At 47.6% G+C, this 16,276-nt stretch overlaps 7 protein-coding genes across 7 annotated transcripts; 4 read left to right on the top strand and 3 right to left on the bottom strand.

Annotated features, from left to right (window-relative positions):
* Positions 1-2,665: 2,665 nt before the first annotated feature.
* On the bottom strand, positions 2,666-3,256 carry N7447_008227 (uncharacterized protein; the record flags this gene model as incomplete). Its single annotated transcript, XM_057232489.1, has 3 exons — positions 2,666-2,847; positions 2,909-2,993; positions 3,068-3,256. 3 exons carry the CDS (start codon positions 3,254-3,256, stop codon positions 2,666-2,668), a joined length of 456 nt encoding a protein of 151 aa, XP_057082031.1.
* Positions 3,257-5,256: 2,000 nt separating this feature from the next.
* Positions 5,257-6,993, top strand: N7447_008226 (Amino acid/polyamine transporter I; the record flags this gene model as incomplete). The annotated part of the gene is made up of 2 exons (XM_057232488.1): positions 5,257-5,898; positions 5,953-6,993. 2 exons carry the CDS (start codon positions 5,257-5,259, stop codon positions 6,991-6,993), a joined length of 1,683 nt encoding a protein of 560 aa, XP_057082030.1.
* Positions 6,994-7,406: 413 nt separating this feature from the next.
* N7447_008225 (GNAT family N-acetyltransferase) lies at positions 7,407-8,060 on the top strand (the record flags this gene model as incomplete). The annotated part of the gene is made up of 1 exon (XM_057232487.1): positions 7,407-8,060. One exon carries the CDS (start codon positions 7,407-7,409, stop codon positions 8,058-8,060), a length of 654 nt encoding a protein of 217 aa, XP_057082029.1.
* Positions 8,061-8,213: 153 nt separating this feature from the next.
* Positions 8,214-10,151, bottom strand: N7447_008224 (GMC family oxidoreductase; the record flags this gene model as incomplete). The annotated part of the gene is made up of 1 exon (XM_057232486.1): positions 8,214-10,151. The coding sequence occupies one exon, from the start codon at positions 10,149-10,151 to the stop codon at positions 8,214-8,216; it is 1,938 nt and encodes a 645-aa protein (XP_057082028.1).
* A 1,513-nt stretch (positions 10,152-11,664) lies between these two features.
* Positions 11,665-12,339, bottom strand: N7447_008223 (uncharacterized protein; the record flags this gene model as incomplete). The annotated part of the gene is made up of 2 exons (XM_057232485.1): positions 11,665-11,793; positions 11,932-12,339. 2 exons carry the CDS (start codon positions 12,337-12,339, stop codon positions 11,665-11,667), a joined length of 537 nt encoding a protein of 178 aa, XP_057082027.1.
* A 493-nt stretch (positions 12,340-12,832) lies between these two features.
* On the top strand, positions 12,833-13,874 carry N7447_008222 (uncharacterized protein; the record flags this gene model as incomplete). The annotated part of the gene is made up of 2 exons (XM_057232484.1): positions 12,833-12,871; positions 12,942-13,874. The coding sequence occupies 2 exons, from the start codon at positions 12,833-12,835 to the stop codon at positions 13,872-13,874; spliced, it is 972 nt and encodes a 323-aa protein (XP_057082026.1).
* Positions 13,875-14,266: 392 nt separating this feature from the next.
* Positions 14,267-15,219, top strand: N7447_008221 (uncharacterized protein; the record flags this gene model as incomplete). The annotated part of the gene is made up of 3 exons (XM_057232483.1): positions 14,267-14,368; positions 14,437-15,017; positions 15,102-15,219. 3 exons carry the CDS (start codon positions 14,267-14,269, stop codon positions 15,217-15,219), a joined length of 801 nt encoding a protein of 266 aa, XP_057082025.1.
* Between the last annotated feature and the right edge of the window lie 1,057 nt (positions 15,220-16,276).

Here is a 16,276-nt window from a genome sequence, read left to right as displayed (position 1 = left end):
AGAAACAATAAAGATATAATCGACCCTATATAAGCATCGACGCCCATGAGAGTCATAACATCAATCTCTCAACAGCACACCCGAATTTGCCTTCTACATTACCTCTTCAAACCTGAAAAATAAAATTCAAATAATCTTTTACTATTTATCTCCTCAAACATGAAGTTCTTTATTGTTTTGTTTACACTTGCTGCCTACGAAATGGCTCAAGCCAGTCCAGACCTGGATGCTCCATGAAGGGACAATTCTGCGTTAACGGCGGCACCTTTCGGTGCTGTGAGGGACAAGGAAGCTGTATTGCACAACGGGTAAGTCTGCTACTACGATTTTTCCGGAAACAAATATAGCCAAACATGATAGCGGATTGCTAAGAGAACATAGTGCAAATAAGCCACTATCTACTGAGGGAGTGCCGAGGTCGCCTTGGGGTTAAGGGATGTTACTTATCGCAGCGTCAGAGTGTCAGGATTGAGCAATCAAAAGTTGAGAAAATTGAGCAAAATGGCATGTAGCGTGCCAAAAATACTCCATAATCATTTGCAGCTGTGCTAGTGGCAATATGAACCCGAGTTATTTTGTTTGTCTTGTGTGATACCATCGAGCCCCCCGATAACCGTACCCATCAAATAAATCCGATATTATTTAAGTTTGCGTTGTTTATCTGGGCCTACATTATCGTACACCTAACTGAAGTTGCCGGAGAAAAGGCTCAGGACGCTTTACAATATGCCATGTCTAATATATCGGAAGGTGAAGCCCCTAATCTGGTGCCACTTGTCGCTATTCCGCTTTTTTTCGGCGTGTTGGTGGCTATCTGACTGGTTGACTGAGATCTAGTCAATGAACTATATGAGCGAGGGAAGAGTTACACGGAACATGGAAGCGACACATGCTCCATACACATTGTTCGATCGAGCTGGGAGACTATGGCTGTGGAACGAAGCTAGGACTGGAGGAGACGGTGCTACTCATCGTCAGCTGATAGTTGACTCAAAAGGTGGGAACATTGAGTCACTCGTCTTGCAATTGACCCATAAAATCTGTATGCTCATTCTCACTGCGAGCCGAACTTGTGTGTTCATTTATTTATCCAATCAATAGTCCAAATAACCCAAAATCTCCCGGTTGTTCTAGATTCCATCGACTTTGGAGCAAAAGAAACAGGATATGAACTCTATTATCTATATTTTCGTTTATGTGGAAGCCCCGGTCTCTTGTTTCGGGTGTATAACCCCACAGAATTCGTGTTTACTTTACTTTTCGAAGATCATTTTACCACACCTAATTGTAAGTATGGTAACCTAGCCAGGAGTCAAGCCTAGAAAAGGAGGGAAAGTAAAAGATGCGAAAAAGTCCCGAAAGCTCGCTTTTACCATCTATAGCTTCAGGTATTAAGATTGTATCTGTTGTTTCACCCGCTTGTGTATTACATTCACTTATAATCTATGCTACACCCGATTTATACTTTACATTTGGTGATATAGACGCCTAGGTATCCTTATTGAGTGAAAGAAACCATTTCTTATATCGAGCCAGCTGCTTGAAAGAGAGAGGAGGATAGACGAATATTAAACAAAGTGTTGTAAGACCCTATCGGCCGCTTGGGAAGCAATATTGCCAACATATTATCTTGCTCTCTTAAAGGCATAAGGGTTATATACACCACCCGCATCCGTGTAAGAGAAAGATGAGATGTAGACAAGGCATGGAAGACCCGAAATAATCAGCCTTCAATGTGTTATGTTATCTGATCGGCTCGTTCTCCCCAATGGCATGATCAAACTTATCAGCAGAGACCACATGGTCACCAAAACTTGCAGCAATTTCTTTCGACCAAGAAAGTGGCATATAGTGCACCTAGGGCGAGAAGGAAGCGAATGAAGACAAATTAGTATTTCCAACTGATTGAATCAAATGCGTAAGGGGTAACTTGACCCATCCAAATTCCGGAGGTGTTTTGAAAAGTGCTGCGATGTCAGTCCCGTAACCGCGCAGATGCTGAGGGAAAGTCTGTACCGCGACTGTGTATATGCCACCCCAGCGCGACGATATTCTGACCGCTGCCGTATTCTTTAGAAAGTGCTGCTAGTATGGATAGCATAGCGGCTACAACAATACACTCAACCCCTAGAGGGCGGAACTTTTTACTAAGCCTGTGACTTGGCTGTGTTCCTGTTATAGAAAGAGTCCTGAAGGGAGAAAGAGCCTAGGGAAAGTGTGTAAGAAGCGACAGGATCTCCGCTTGTCCGTCCCGCTATGTCTGTTGATAATCTTTCTACTTGTCGCTTATGTGATTTTGGTAAAAAGCACCTCATTCCATTTGACTAATAGGGAATACATCTAAACAGAATATCTAAGAAAAGACTACACGAGGCCGTATAAGCGGCCGACTATTCTTGTCTCTACAAGAGGGCAGAGAACTGGTGTGAGTCCTGATCCCAATTGCCACTGGAGTATAGGGCACTACTAGCGTTGGGGTTGTATGTTGTATTTTTCTTTTATTATGATTTATATCCTCCTGCAAAATATAAGTGTCACGACAAATGCCTGTCTCATTCTAACATGTAATTACCCCTGAGACGGGCTGCAACAGGTGGAAATAAGGACAAGAAAACAGAGAGATATCCCCACAGCCCTACCACACTACAGAGTGTAGGCGACATGATTACTGGCACAGGTCCGCCGTCAGAGTGACTGGCTGGGGGCACCCATAGACCTTCTTAAGAGCTGGGGTACTGTAGCAGGCGGCATCATTAGCCGCACAGTCAAAGACCTCGCAGCCGTCCCCGGGACTGAGCGAGTTAGGATTCGCTGCGAAGGGGTTGCCCCATTCCGTGTTCAGCTCATCTTGAAGAAGGACGTGGTTAATAAAAAATTCCTAGCTGACAGATAGATTGGATGCACTCACAGTACACGTAGTCCGGGCTGGACGAGAACGAATAGCCAAAGAAGAGAGGCTTATCTAGCGTCTTTGTCTTGGCGATCTTGACGGTCTACACATTCCATCTCTAGTCAGTTTCCCTTGCCGCATGGAGTGTTGCGCAGACAATAGGACAGAGTAACGTACCGAGCCAGATGTTCTGAATTTCTCGGAAAAGGTTCCCCCCTTAGGAACGGTGGTGAGAGGGCCCGGGGCGCTGCCATCGTAAGGGAACGACTGTACATAGACTGAGGTGGCACAGTGGTTGTTCACGACAGCATTCTGGGCCGAGACCAGGCCGAGGAGGGCACCAAATGTGATCAGGGAGGTCTTCATGGTTGGTATTTGGCTTTTTGTTTTGCAATAGAAGCTTGGATTATCTGTTTCCTTCCCTACAAACGCAGGAATTGGCGGTCTTTATATAGGTCTGCTACCCGGACCACAGGTAGTATTGATGATGTACCGATGGAGTACATCCGGCAGGCCTGACAAAAGACATGGCCTATGATCTAAGACATGACGCCTATTCCATGACTTAGATTGTCAGGCCACCGCCCGCGGGTCTGCCCCACGGCCAATCAACACGGGTGGTAGGTGAGACATGCGCATCACCGCCTCCGCATGTACTCCGCATCCAAGACATCCCACCGGTTATAACCACCCCGTGACCCCGCCAATTTCTCGATACTAGCTGGAGCTTTTGCTGATCATTCCCCGTATGGAGCTAATAATGGTTTCAGCGTAAAGAACCGGAATCAAGGAATTCGTCGGTTTATCGAAGGTTCAACTCGTTTCTCCGCTCCCGTATCGTCTAAGACATCTGTGCATGCCCCGCATGAACATGGATGTACCCCGACCCGTGGCTGGGAGTAGGGCTCTAATACAGAGTAGCTTCTTCCTTCTTACATGCCCTTAATTGTCTGGTCTATACCGATAATCCCATTTCAGTCATGCGGTCACCCTATTTGGTTCAAGTTCGTATACCACGCACCTTGACAAACTCCTATCGGGAACCGACCGGGCATTTCTGCAGGTAAAAAGGCGGATTCACCCCTTCTAAGCCTTCCATTGTGTGGATAGATTGGTACAATTCCCCGAATGCCAGCCATTCATCTCAGACTGCATGAGAATTACCTTGTTTAGTTTGAATAATAGATCGTTGGCCCAGGAAGCGTCTGGCATACCAACGAGGAATGTACGAGCGATGCTCAATGAGTGAGAATGGGAAAAAAAAAGCAAACATATGAATGATGTTCTGGAGGCAAGATGTGGGAGTAACCCCAAAATTTCATCCTGGTAAGTTCAAAGCATCTAATTTTGTTTCTTTTACTTCAACTAAAAATATATATACACGCGGCTTTCTCACGTCATTTCATCGTTTTTCTTCTGTCATATACTTATCATCAGATGAAATCGTTCTAACCTTGCTTTTTTCATCGTGCCAGAATATGAATCTTGGGACGAACCTTTTGGGCTGTGCTTGGGATTTCGAACTCCGTGAAAAGCATGGCGGGAGCTATATCATCTGGGGCCGGTCAATGATCTCCCAGGCATGGGCTAGCGTTACCAGTTGAGCCCAGTATTTTCCACCTTTGCAACTTGTTGCTTCTACGCTGGACGAGATTGTTTTCAACCATCTGCGGTCTTTGACTTCAAAGATGCCCGCTACCACTATGACAACACCTCACCGGAGACCAGCGAAGAAAAAACAAAAAAAAACGTCTCAGAGTGGACTTACAAGAACTGGTCAAGATGTTGACGGACCTCAACTCCTTGGTGACAAGATCACCTATGCCGACCTCGCTTTTTACCAGTCTTTCTAGTGAGTGCTACTTGTACAGATTTCAAGTATAGTCTATACTCATCACGACTTTAGGATACTCTTCCCCAGCTCTCACTGAACTTGTGAAGGCCTTTGGAGCCACCAAATATTTCTGCTTACCTTGAGCGGAGCAGCAAAATGTTGAACAGCCCTACAACAATCCAAATCTGACAAAGCGTGGCCCACTCTCGAGGGCTCGGATAATCCTGATCCACATCTGGGCAGCAGACGAGGACCCGGGGAGTAAATAACTGCCCTATTGAACGGTGAGCCTTATATTCTTTCCGATTTACGCGAAAATCCTTGTGGAAGGGGCTAGCTGGGTTATTAGCCAACGACAAGATGTGGATTGGAAATTAAGCTTTTCTAAGTAGCTGTTCGATATGCCCGCCATGATCTGCACGACTGAGAGAAGAATTAGTTATGCACAAAGTACGAGCACGCATAGCTTATTCCTCCTAAATTTGGATTTTTCCATTTCTCAAAGATTTTGTTTTACTCCACGAAACTTTCAATGCCACATTTTCTGAGGAACCATATCTCGAAGGACGGCAATGATATTGATACCCCCATTGTATCCGACCCCAAAGTGCCCCACTACGACGACGGGAAAATGAGAGACAATAGCGAGGTAGAGAATGTCGCGGGCCAGCTCAAGGAGGTTCATGAGTTCAAACAGGGTCTCCATCAGCGACACATTCAGATGATTGCCCTCGCTGGTACTGTAGGGACGGGTATTTTTTTTAGTTCGGGCCGAGCCATTGTGGAAGCTGGACCACTGGGTGCGTTCTTGGCATATACGATCATCGGTGCGACTGTTTCGAGTGTCGTCTTCGGAGTTGGTGAAATGGGAGCCCTGGTACCTCTCAATGGTGGTGTTATTCGATACGCAGAGATCTTCTGTGACCCCGCGCTAGCGTTCGCCAACGGGTGGAACCAAGTCTATTCCTACATTGTGTCGATTCCGTCCGAGATTGTCGCTGCAGCTGTTATTATCGAATTCTGGATTACCGTCAACAACGCGATATGGATCACTGTCCTTGGTTTCCTCATGCTTTCCACTGCATTTGTCTTTGTTCGTGTGTATGGAGAGCTCGAGTTCGGATTTTCTATCCTCAAGATCATGCTCATTATAGGCATAAATATCATGGCTCTGGTAATTGCACCCTTCGGGAAGGTGTTTACTTTCGGTGCTAATTTATTTTGATAGGTGATTACCTGTGGCGGAGCCCCGAATAACTCGTCAATCGGATTTGCCTACTGGAAAGCTCCGTATGGACCCTTCGTCCAGTACTTGGGGGTGGACGGCTCCCTTGGTCGGTTTTTAGGATTTTGGAAAACTTTCGACAACGCACTCTTCGCTTACTCTGGCATCGAAAACTTCACTCTTGCTGCAGCTGAGACTCGAAACCCTCGCCACGCCATCCCTATGGCTGCCAGACGTATCTTCGTCCGTATATTGCTCTTCTACGTGATAACAATCTTCATGGTCGGTCTAATTGTTTCGTCTGCCGATCCAAATCTTCTGGGCTCGTCGGGGACAGCCTCGCAGTCCCCTTTCGTTATCGCAGCCCGTCATGCCGGCATTAAGGTGGTTCCCTCAATCATCAACGCCGTTGTTCTGACCTCAGCATGGTCCTCCGGGAACAGTAATATCTTGGGCGGTTCCCGAATCCTGTATGGCATGGCAACCCAGGGTCACGCACCTGCCGTCTTCAAACGTATCAACCGCTACGGTATCCCCTATGTCGCTGTCGCCCTCTACGGCGTTTTTATGGCTCTTGGATACATGAGTATTTCCAGCTCAGCCAGTACGGCATTCACATGGCTACAAAACCTTGTTTCTATCTCGACTCTAGTGAACTTAATCTGCATCTGTATTGTCTATCTTAGATTCTACTATGGATGCAAGAAGCAAGGAATTGATCGCCACAAGGAGCTCCCATGGGCAGCACCTTTTCAGCCATACACAACCTGGATCTCGTTGTTCGTGTACATTGTTCTTTTCTTTACCGGAGGGTTTACGACATTTATGCGTGGTTATTGGAGTGCTGAAACCTTTGTATCGACATATTTCAACCTGCCATTCATCGTTATTGTGTATTTCGCCTACAAATTCTGGGCAGGAACGAAGATCATCCCGCTGGCGGAAATTCCGATTCGGCCTTTCATCGAAAGCTGGCACAATAATCCTGAGCCGGAACCTAGGCCGAAGCGAGGCCTAGGGAAACTCAATATTTTGTGGTCATAATTTGCACTGCATTGGCGAATTAAATCCTGTGATATGTTCTGTTTGAATTGTAACATTTCACCATGAACATGATGTCGAACCCGGTCAATGGGAGCGCATGAGAGCCGAACACCGGCCTGCCTAACTTTAGGGCTTTGGCCGGTGCGGGGCCCGATTTCGCGCATCAAAAATAACAATTACATATTGTCGTGCCTACTCCAATTGCTAGTATTGGGAATGCTAGGATATATAAAAGGCATAACAGTAGAAGTGTATTTAGAGATATCGCAGACAGTGACTCATCCGGGATGCCGATATAGATGATGTTCGTGGGTCAATCGGGCTCCAAGACTAGCTTAGCGCTACCGATCAATTTTCTCTTATGTTTTCTTCACGATCTTCCCGGAAATACCAAGAAACAAAACACCTTTAAAATGACTCTACCTGAACAATCTGTCTACGTAATCGTCCCAGCGTCAGGACCCTCAATTGAAAGCGACCGACTCCTTCTTCGGCCAGTTACCGACGCCGATGCCGCCGCACTTTTCGCCATTCGTTCCCGCCCCGAAGTGGCAGAAATGAAGTACAAATATCACCTATTGAGGAATATTCACCATGCTAACTATATCAGCTTTCCCAAAACGCCATTCAAATCAATTGAAGAAACCCGTGAATGGATGGCAACAAAGATATTCACAAGTGGTCCATCCGATATCATCGGTCGTTCATTTAATTATGCCATTGTCGCCAAGTCAATCCCGGAAACAGAGGAGCGAGTCGTTGGATCTCTCAGTTTCAACCAGGTAGACCCTTACCCTGAGATTGGATACGCAGTGCATCCATCTTGTTGGGGCAAAGGGTACGCAACAGAGGCCTTGCAATTGATGTTGAAGATGTGGTGGAACCTCGCGCGTCGAACAGTTGACGGTGAAGATGCTTGTCCAGCAGAGGTTGAGAAGGCCTTTGCTCTTTGCGAAAAGAGGAATGCCGGGAGTCGCCGTGTACTAGAAAAGTGTGGGTTCAAGATCGTGGGTGATTTCCAAGAAGAGGGAGATGACCTTTTTGTTTTTGCGTTAGAACGGCCGTGAATGCGAACATATTACCGAGAGAAAGAATTTCATTGAAAATTAATTCCGCTTTCCAAAAGAGTGGAAATCGATCAAATATGTACAAACCGCGTATCCAAGAATGGAATCACGCTCTCATGATGATTATAATATATGGGTGGTGAATAATTAAGCTCACTGGCTCGCTTTCGCTGCCTCCAGAATCACATCAGCTGCCTTCTCACCCACCAAGAAAGTGGAAACCGCAGTGAATGTTCCGGGAATACGGGGATACACAGAGGCATCCACAACACGAAGGCCTGAAACGCCACGAACTTGGAATTTAGAATCCAAGACAGCCATAGGATCATCATCAGTTCCAATGGGACAAGTGCAGGAAGCATGGTGACCCCAAGCGGTATTCTTGATATAATCATGGATCTGCTCATCAGTCTGGACATCATCACCAGGGAGGATCTCAGACACATCAACCAACTGACGGTCGAAGGCACCACGTGCAAGACGAATAGCTTCAGTGATAGCTTGCAAATCCTTTGCATAGTCACCAGAGCCAGTGTCAAAGTAGTTGAAAACAATTTCAGGCATATCGAGCGGATCGGCAGAGCGGAGCATCACAGATCCAGCGGTGTTACGGGGGTGCGCTTTTAGGACCGCCCAAGTGAACCAGTCAGGGTGCTCGGTGATGTTGACAGCGTAGCCAGGGAAATATCCACGGAAGTTGACGGGCCCGCCGAACACGAACACATCGAAGCTATCATCCGCAGTGACGGAGCTCTTGTAGTACATGGCAGCTCCGAATCCATTCGACGAGTAAATGCCGTGGTTACCAAGGACTGGCTTATTCCAACGGTCAAGACAGGGATCACTATCACCATTATTGAACGTGCATCCCTTAAGGGCGGCAAAGTCCTTAGGGGCTTGACCTTGCACCGCAGTCTCGTAGTGATCTTGCAGGTTCGTACCGACACCGGGAAGGTTAGAGACAACCTTGATTCCGAACTTCTGGAGCTCCTCTCCTGGTCCAACACCGCTGAGCTTCAGGATCTGGGGCGAGTTATACACGCCGCCGGAGACGATAACTTCCCGCGAAGCTGCTGCTGAGCCCGGCGTTCCCTTGCCGGCGGTTTTGGAGCGGGGACTGGCGCTGTATAGATACTTGCCGTCCAGGAACTCAACACCGGTCGCACGGGGAGGGGTGACAGTCTCGTCAAAGGTGACCTTGGTCACATGGCAGTTCATACGGATGTCAAGTGGGAACTTCTTAGACCCATCGGCGTTCTTCGCATCCCTAACGGCGGTCAAGAACTCGCGAGGACCGTTACGAGAGCCTTCATCGGAAGCTACGGGGACTTGATAATATCCTGGTTTGGTGTCGCGGTGGTCTGTGGCCGAGTTTCCGTCTCCTGCGAGGAGTGTGCCGATGTTGAAAACCGACTTGGTCGCATTGCCTAGGGAAAATGCTCCGCCAAGCAGCAGGCTCAGGAGCTGGGGGTCTTCCAAGACAATGCTTAGTGGTGCGGTCTCGGTGCTCAACCACCCATCATAGCCGTGGCCCTTGAGTAGTGGGAGCAGGTAGCGGTTGTTCTCCATGCGCTCAAAGTACTTGCGCATGTTGTCGGGTGACCATGAGCCATCTCCGGTGAGTGTGGCGAGGTATTCAAAGTCAGAGTCGTGAGGGTAGACGGTAACGAGAGCGTTGTGTGCCGTGCAACCACCAAGTGTTCCGGTACGGGGGTAGAGTGTGCCTTTCACTTTGGAACCCGCGGGTGGGCTCAGCCCCGTGTACTCTTTGCCATCGGGGGTTTCGTATGTTGTCTTGAAGTCGAGCTTTTGCCGAGCATCATCAGTGTAGTGCTTGACGTAAAAGTTCCATGCCAGAGCTTCATCCTCGGAAGCCTTTGCAGAGAAAGCCGGGACAGTATAGTTCAAATTCGCTCCCTGGTCATCTCCGGCTTCGATAAGAAGTGTGCTATGACCTGCCAAAGCGAGTCGCGCTGCTAGAGGACCACCTCCTGCCCCAGAGCCAACCACGATGTATTCATAGCCTGATAACTCAACAGCCTTGACGATGGCAGACAGTGCGGCCACGCCAAGAAGGCGACCAAAAAGCATGATGAATGAATATAGGCGCTATGACACCGTGTCAAATAAGCAGAAACAGTTCAATAGGGTGCTAGGTCTCATTGTCTTTATAACCCCCCCCCCCTTGTTAAGGCTAGGGTAATGCTCAGCTCAATGCCATGCTAAAATCGGAATCAATAGCCAAGCGAGGTTGAGTTCCTGACGATCACTGATCTCAAGCATCGCATGTCTTATTGGGCGTGGCTGGCTGACCCCACTGAAAAAAAAACCCACGTAGGGGTCTGTGTTCGCGTAGCGCATCCCCACGATGATGATCGCACTGCGTTTAGCTATTTCCAAGCAATAGTGCACCTGTCAATTGATGTCATCCAACGGCTTTCGCGGGATGACTCCAGATCGGGATTGACATGATCATCGAGTATCGCAGGGGCAACAAATATTTCGATGTAAAGTGAAGTCACACGACAGAATCCAGGGCATTCTTTCAGAACACTTCGGACCAATCATTTTGGGCATATGCAGCTAATATAAACAATGTACATGGCTGTCGGAGTGCTCTACTAAAACCTATTCCCATGAATTTTGAAGTCCTAAAGTCTGCGTCGATATCACCGCGGCGCGAGGTTCCACTATAGGGGCTTGTATTCTATGGGAAATAATAAGGAGATGGAGATCATGAAGAGTATACAACAAACCTCGGTTATCTTTTTCTCCCTCTTTACAGCATTTGTTGCATCTAGCTCTAGTCTGGGCCACTACAAATGTCATTGCCGTTTTCTAAAGTGTCTGTCATGCACCTACATATTTGTGGCCCAATCCAACATTCGAAGAAGTCGCATGGTATTGCTTTAGAAGTGCTTACATTTTAATGATTTATTGTGATTAGTACTCCGTACATACTAGCACTAAACAAGGCTACTGCATGTTCTTCATGATACCGGGGTCCAAGGACGGAAATTAGGATCGTCACATGCGCGACCCCTTTCCCGAGGCCCGTCACAAGAATAAGCCGTTGTCTATCCCTACTTAGATAGGATCTCTATTACTTCGACTCGAGATGTGGGGAACCCGAGAAAGGTACAACATAGACCGTCGGTGCAGTGCTGTCGAACCTTTGAGGATTCCATGATTATTCTTGGGGCGCGTTGTTCTGGACCTGACCCACTTCCCCTTGTAATAGACCCCTTAGCTCGGCAGAACAAGATTCTGTGTCAGAATGATCTCTGTCTGAAGCAATCTCATTAGACAAATAAGAGCAGCCCAAGCGGGGCAACAGTCGACACAGCGAGTACCTAGAACAGCTCACCTCGCCTTACTAATGATCAACCGGGCGAGTACAACATAACAAAGTAGTGAATCAATCCTGAGGGCGACTGTCGCCGTAGCCCCCATACGGAATAGGTACATCAAATGAGACTTGCTTAACGCCCACTATAATCGAAATTGGTCGCGTGTATCTAGTATCTTCATGCCGCCATAATAACGCCTTGATGACACGACCGATATGCACTGTATGAGATGATTCAAAATCCACAATCCACAATTATTGTTTGATTGCGTGAAGATAAGCGGCAACCTCCTCGCTAAAAATGTTGTCACGGCACAGTTGATCGGCAGATTCGACAACCCATGTCTGACAATCCCTCTGAATAACTTTCCTACTTGGTTTGGGCTGAACATCCGAATTAGCCTACATATTCCAGCGAGGCAACAAAGCGCCATGCATAGTTTCCCGTATAGCTCCGAGGCAGGCAAACTCATGGCATATATTATAGGCACCAGGTCAGAAATGCAGCTGCATTAGACTCACCCCATCACTGACTGTGTTCAGACTTTTCCCTGGAACTTGAATCTCGTAAACACTCTTCTCGAACCGACAGACAGGCAAATTGTCGACTTTGTATTCCCCATCGTTGAGCATAGCCTTCTCATCAAAGTACCCTTCGTCGACCCACTGCAACGGGACCCTTGTTGAAGGAATGTCATCGGTTGTTTGCAAGTTTTCACTCCGCTTAATCTCGAACTCGAAGCCACTTCTCACATTGCCGGTCGCGTGTATCTTTACGCCGATATCAGGGTCCGCGTGCGACCGAACATAATACGCCCAGTGATCTTTGAAGGGCGACCCGTTCCAGACCAGCAACTCAACCATAAAAGCCTTGGTGGGACCTGTCAGGGACACCTCCAGCTTTGAGCCCGCCGATGAGGAAGTATTCATGGTTAACATAAAGGCAGAGTAACAACTGAAAGGAAGAAAGCGAAGAAAGTATTTGATTCTTGTTCGGTTTTCGATGAAAGACGAGTGATTGTCGGATGTTGTTTGACGGCTGCCTATGGTTGCCTGCCATTTGCCTTGGGTATTAGGCCTCAACTTTAATGCGCTTGACATCCACGACATCACATGGAACTATGAGAGCCCCCATGCTCTTGATAGTTTCTGTTTGCTATTAACCGTGCCAAGCGCCCAATTCGGGCCCGATCACAAGGCTGCTCTAGCCATCTCAGCGTCAATGACAAAGCACGCACAATATGAGCGGAGGTTAATACATAGACTCGGATTTACTACAACCCCGGTACTTAGGTCCATTATCGGTCTATACCTCGGACATAGCAGCTTGACTCCGAAGCTAGGATGAGTATTTATAAGACGGCGTCAGCGCATCCCGTCAGACAAACTCTCAGTTCCATTCCTGTCAATCATTTCTTTCAGCATGTCCACCAAACCTATTACAAGAGTTGCCATTGTTGGAGTAGGTCTACCACCTCATGGTCTGCCTTTTACCAGGCTACCTTCTAGAAGTAACTACTAACTATCAACAGGCTACCGGTCACCTCGGCCAAGTCTTCGCCCAGGCGCTTCTGCAAACTGGCCAACATACAGTTACAGCTCTCACTCGCGAAGATAGCCAGGGAAAACTTCCCGATGGAGTTCAAGCCGTCCCAGTTAATTACGAAGATGATGACTCGATCATCAAGGCCCTGGATGGCCAACAATTTCTTGTTATTACTCTCAGCGTGCAAGCCCCTCAGCATCTTCATGGTCGGATTACCGCAGCTGCCGGAAAAGCCGGTGTCCCCTACATCATGCCCAATGCGTACGGGTACCCTCTCAACCCCGAGTCCGTGGAAGACGATGATCCATATGCAAAGATCATGCTCAGTCGAGTGACTGAGGCTCAAAATGGTGTCTCATCCTCTGTGACACTGCCGTGCGGTGTCTGGTACGAATGGAGCCTGGCATGCGGTGAGCAATGGTTTGGATTCACGATCAACGACCGGAAGGTGACATTTTTCGATGACGGTGCTCGGACCGTTAGTGTTAGCACTTGGGACCAATGTGGCCGCGCACTGGCCGCTCTCGTAAGCCTACCGGAGTCGGGGTCAACTCCTGCACTTGCCGACTTCAAGAATAAGGAAGTCCCGATCAATAGCTTCCGCGTCTCGCAACGCGATATGCTCGACAGTCTGCATCGTGTCTTGGGAACTACAGACTCGGACTGGGAGATCAGACATGAGAGTGTCGCTAAGCGGCTTGCAGACGGCGCCGAGGAGCTGGCCCAGGGTGATTTTACGGGGTATGCTAAAATGCTTTACGGAAGTCTATTTTCAACGACCAGCAAAACAGGCGATTTTGCAGGGACCATGCAATTGGCAAATGATGTATTAGGGCTACCTGAGGAGGACTTGGATGAAGCGACGAAGAGGGCGGCCGATATGGTGGCTGGAGGATGGGTCCCATTTCCCGGGATGTAATCCCCACCCACGATCCTAGCTATCTTCCTCCACTTGTTGGTTAAGCCCAGAGTACTATATATAATATTGCTCCACTGCAGGAATGTAGTGTATGTTATACAAATGGCCCAGGTCAACCACCCTCACACTTTGCACTTTATGTACCTAGTTAATTTTACATCATATTGGGAATCTTGATACCTACCAATAACATAAAAGTAATAAAATTCCTTCCAAATATATGACTTCTACTTTTAACAAGGCCTTTTTCTGCTTGGCAAACCTTCTCGTTTTCGAGCTCTTGTCAATGACGTCATCACGCTATTCTCTTATCGATATTCTAATCTTCATCCCCCCACGATTTCCAAACTCATTCTTTTCCACCCTAAGCTACTAAACTTGTAGGCTACACCATGTCCGACAAGATCAAAGATGCCGTGCTTGCAGAGGCCAAAAGCACACAAGCGGTCGCTCAAGATGTGATCACGTCTGGCGCATACTTGTATCCATTCAAGGTAAGTAGCTATGCCCTTCAAGAATGCTTTCCGATCGTCTCTAACTGCATACAAATGGCCTTTCTCAGGGAATTGTTTACTTCTTAACCCACAAAGACCTCTGGCGTCCATTTATCTCTCGCGCCGGCCGAACTATCACGTTGGGACTAGGCGTCACGAGCATCATGTTCTTCTTCACATACGTGCCGCAGATGGCCATCATGACCTTCACCAGTGGTCCATTGGCTGCCATTTCTGCAGCAATCCTCGTTCTCGGCGAAAGTTCCACCATAACCAATGTCCTCTCACGCTCATTCCTCGTCGAAGACGCCCTGATCGATACCTTCGATGGCACGCTGGTTGCGCGTGACCAGGAGCCACTTGTAGCACAAGGACGCCAGATGAAGCCCCGATCGGGAGGCAAAGATGCGATGGCTAGACTGGGCAAGATTGTCAGTCGGCCTCTCGAGAAGCTGAACCCACGGGCGCTGCTGCGATCGTTGCTCTACCTGTCCCTGAACCTCATTCCTGTGGTCGGGACGGTGTTGTATGTCTTTATGCAGGGGAAAAGAACAGGACCGGTGCTTCATGCCAGATATTTTCAGCTCAAGGGCTGGGACTCAACGATGCGAGACCAGTGGGTGAAGAGCAATCAGGGCGCGTACACTGGGTATGTAAACCCCATCTCTTTCCCCTTTTTCTCCCCGGGTGCCGTCCAGTCAAATGCTAACTGTAACTGTAACTGTAACTTCAGACTTGGAATTGCAGCCTTTATCTTAGAAATGGTACCACTTGCCTCGATCGCGTTCTCATTCACGAACACTGTTGGCGCAGCTCTCTTTGCTGCGGATTTGGAGAAGGCGAATAAGTAGCCAGTTGACTATCTGCAGCAAGATCAACCGTGAAACATGTCAAGCCTGGAGGTTGGATTCGGTTGTGGAGCTCTTTATTTAGACTGAAATATAAGAACAAGTTTTTTTTTTTTAAAATATTTCTTCATAGGTTTAAGGCTGTGAAACGCAAGGTGATTCATACTGTCTTTGTCAATTATTCGTCCCGAGATAGCGCATCCATGGTTGTCCTAAAGCTTGGCAAAGCTTCATCTTGACAGCATTGTCATCTATGCAAGAAAATCTCCGACTTCTTAGAAAAATCCATTTCTTAGATTTAGAAGCCTCAAAACAATCTTCCTAGTCAAGCCAGATACTCGTGCTTTTTTAGCCACAAAAAGCTAAGTACAATACGCATTGTTTAAGCGGAAATGTATTCAACATATTCCTTTGACGATACCGAGTAGCACGACAGAGCGCCAATCTCAATGATCTCCATAATCTTCCCAATCCTCCTCGTGGGACTCCGCCTTTTTAATATTCAAAGTATTTTCAAGAAACTGGGACAAAGACTGCAAGAAGGCCCCATTTCGTGGGATGTGTCCCTTCGAAAAAGTACAAAGCAGTATTTGTGTGTTTGAGTCACAAAGTCTTAGCGATAGGGATTCAGCGACTACTACATCAATGCTTGCAATGGCAAGGAAGTTTGGTGTCTCAATGTTTAGACTGTATAGGTCATAATAAAGAGGGTCTCTCAATGTAAACCTCCAAACCGCAATCACGAACTTGAAAGGTGGGCGGTCCTTATAAGAGAAGGAATGTCAGTCAGCCACCGTGATACCACCTGGGCTTCTTGAATGCCCTTATTTCTACCAGGGATCAAAGTCTCTATTTGTACTAGGGCGGGACACCAATCGAAATGAAATGTCTGGTCAAGTTTAGGCAGCTAGGTAGCAATAGAGAAGCGGTGGATTGTGTAGGAAGAATACTGCGCCACGTCTTTCCACCCCTACATGCATGACCCATAAATTTCTGAAAAAAATATGCCTCAATATATGCACCTCAGTTGGGCCGGCGTAAATGAGTGATCAGTAGCAAA

This window comes from Penicillium robsamsonii, assembly GCF_028829455.1.
Source record: "Penicillium robsamsonii strain IBT 29466 chromosome Unknown utg000005l_segment0_segment0, whole genome shotgun sequence".
Taxonomy (NCBI): Eukaryota; Fungi; Ascomycota; class Eurotiomycetes; order Eurotiales; family Aspergillaceae; genus Penicillium; species Penicillium robsamsonii.
The sequence above is the reverse complement of the archived record's forward strand: the minus strand, read 5'-3'. Positions and strand labels throughout refer to the sequence as shown.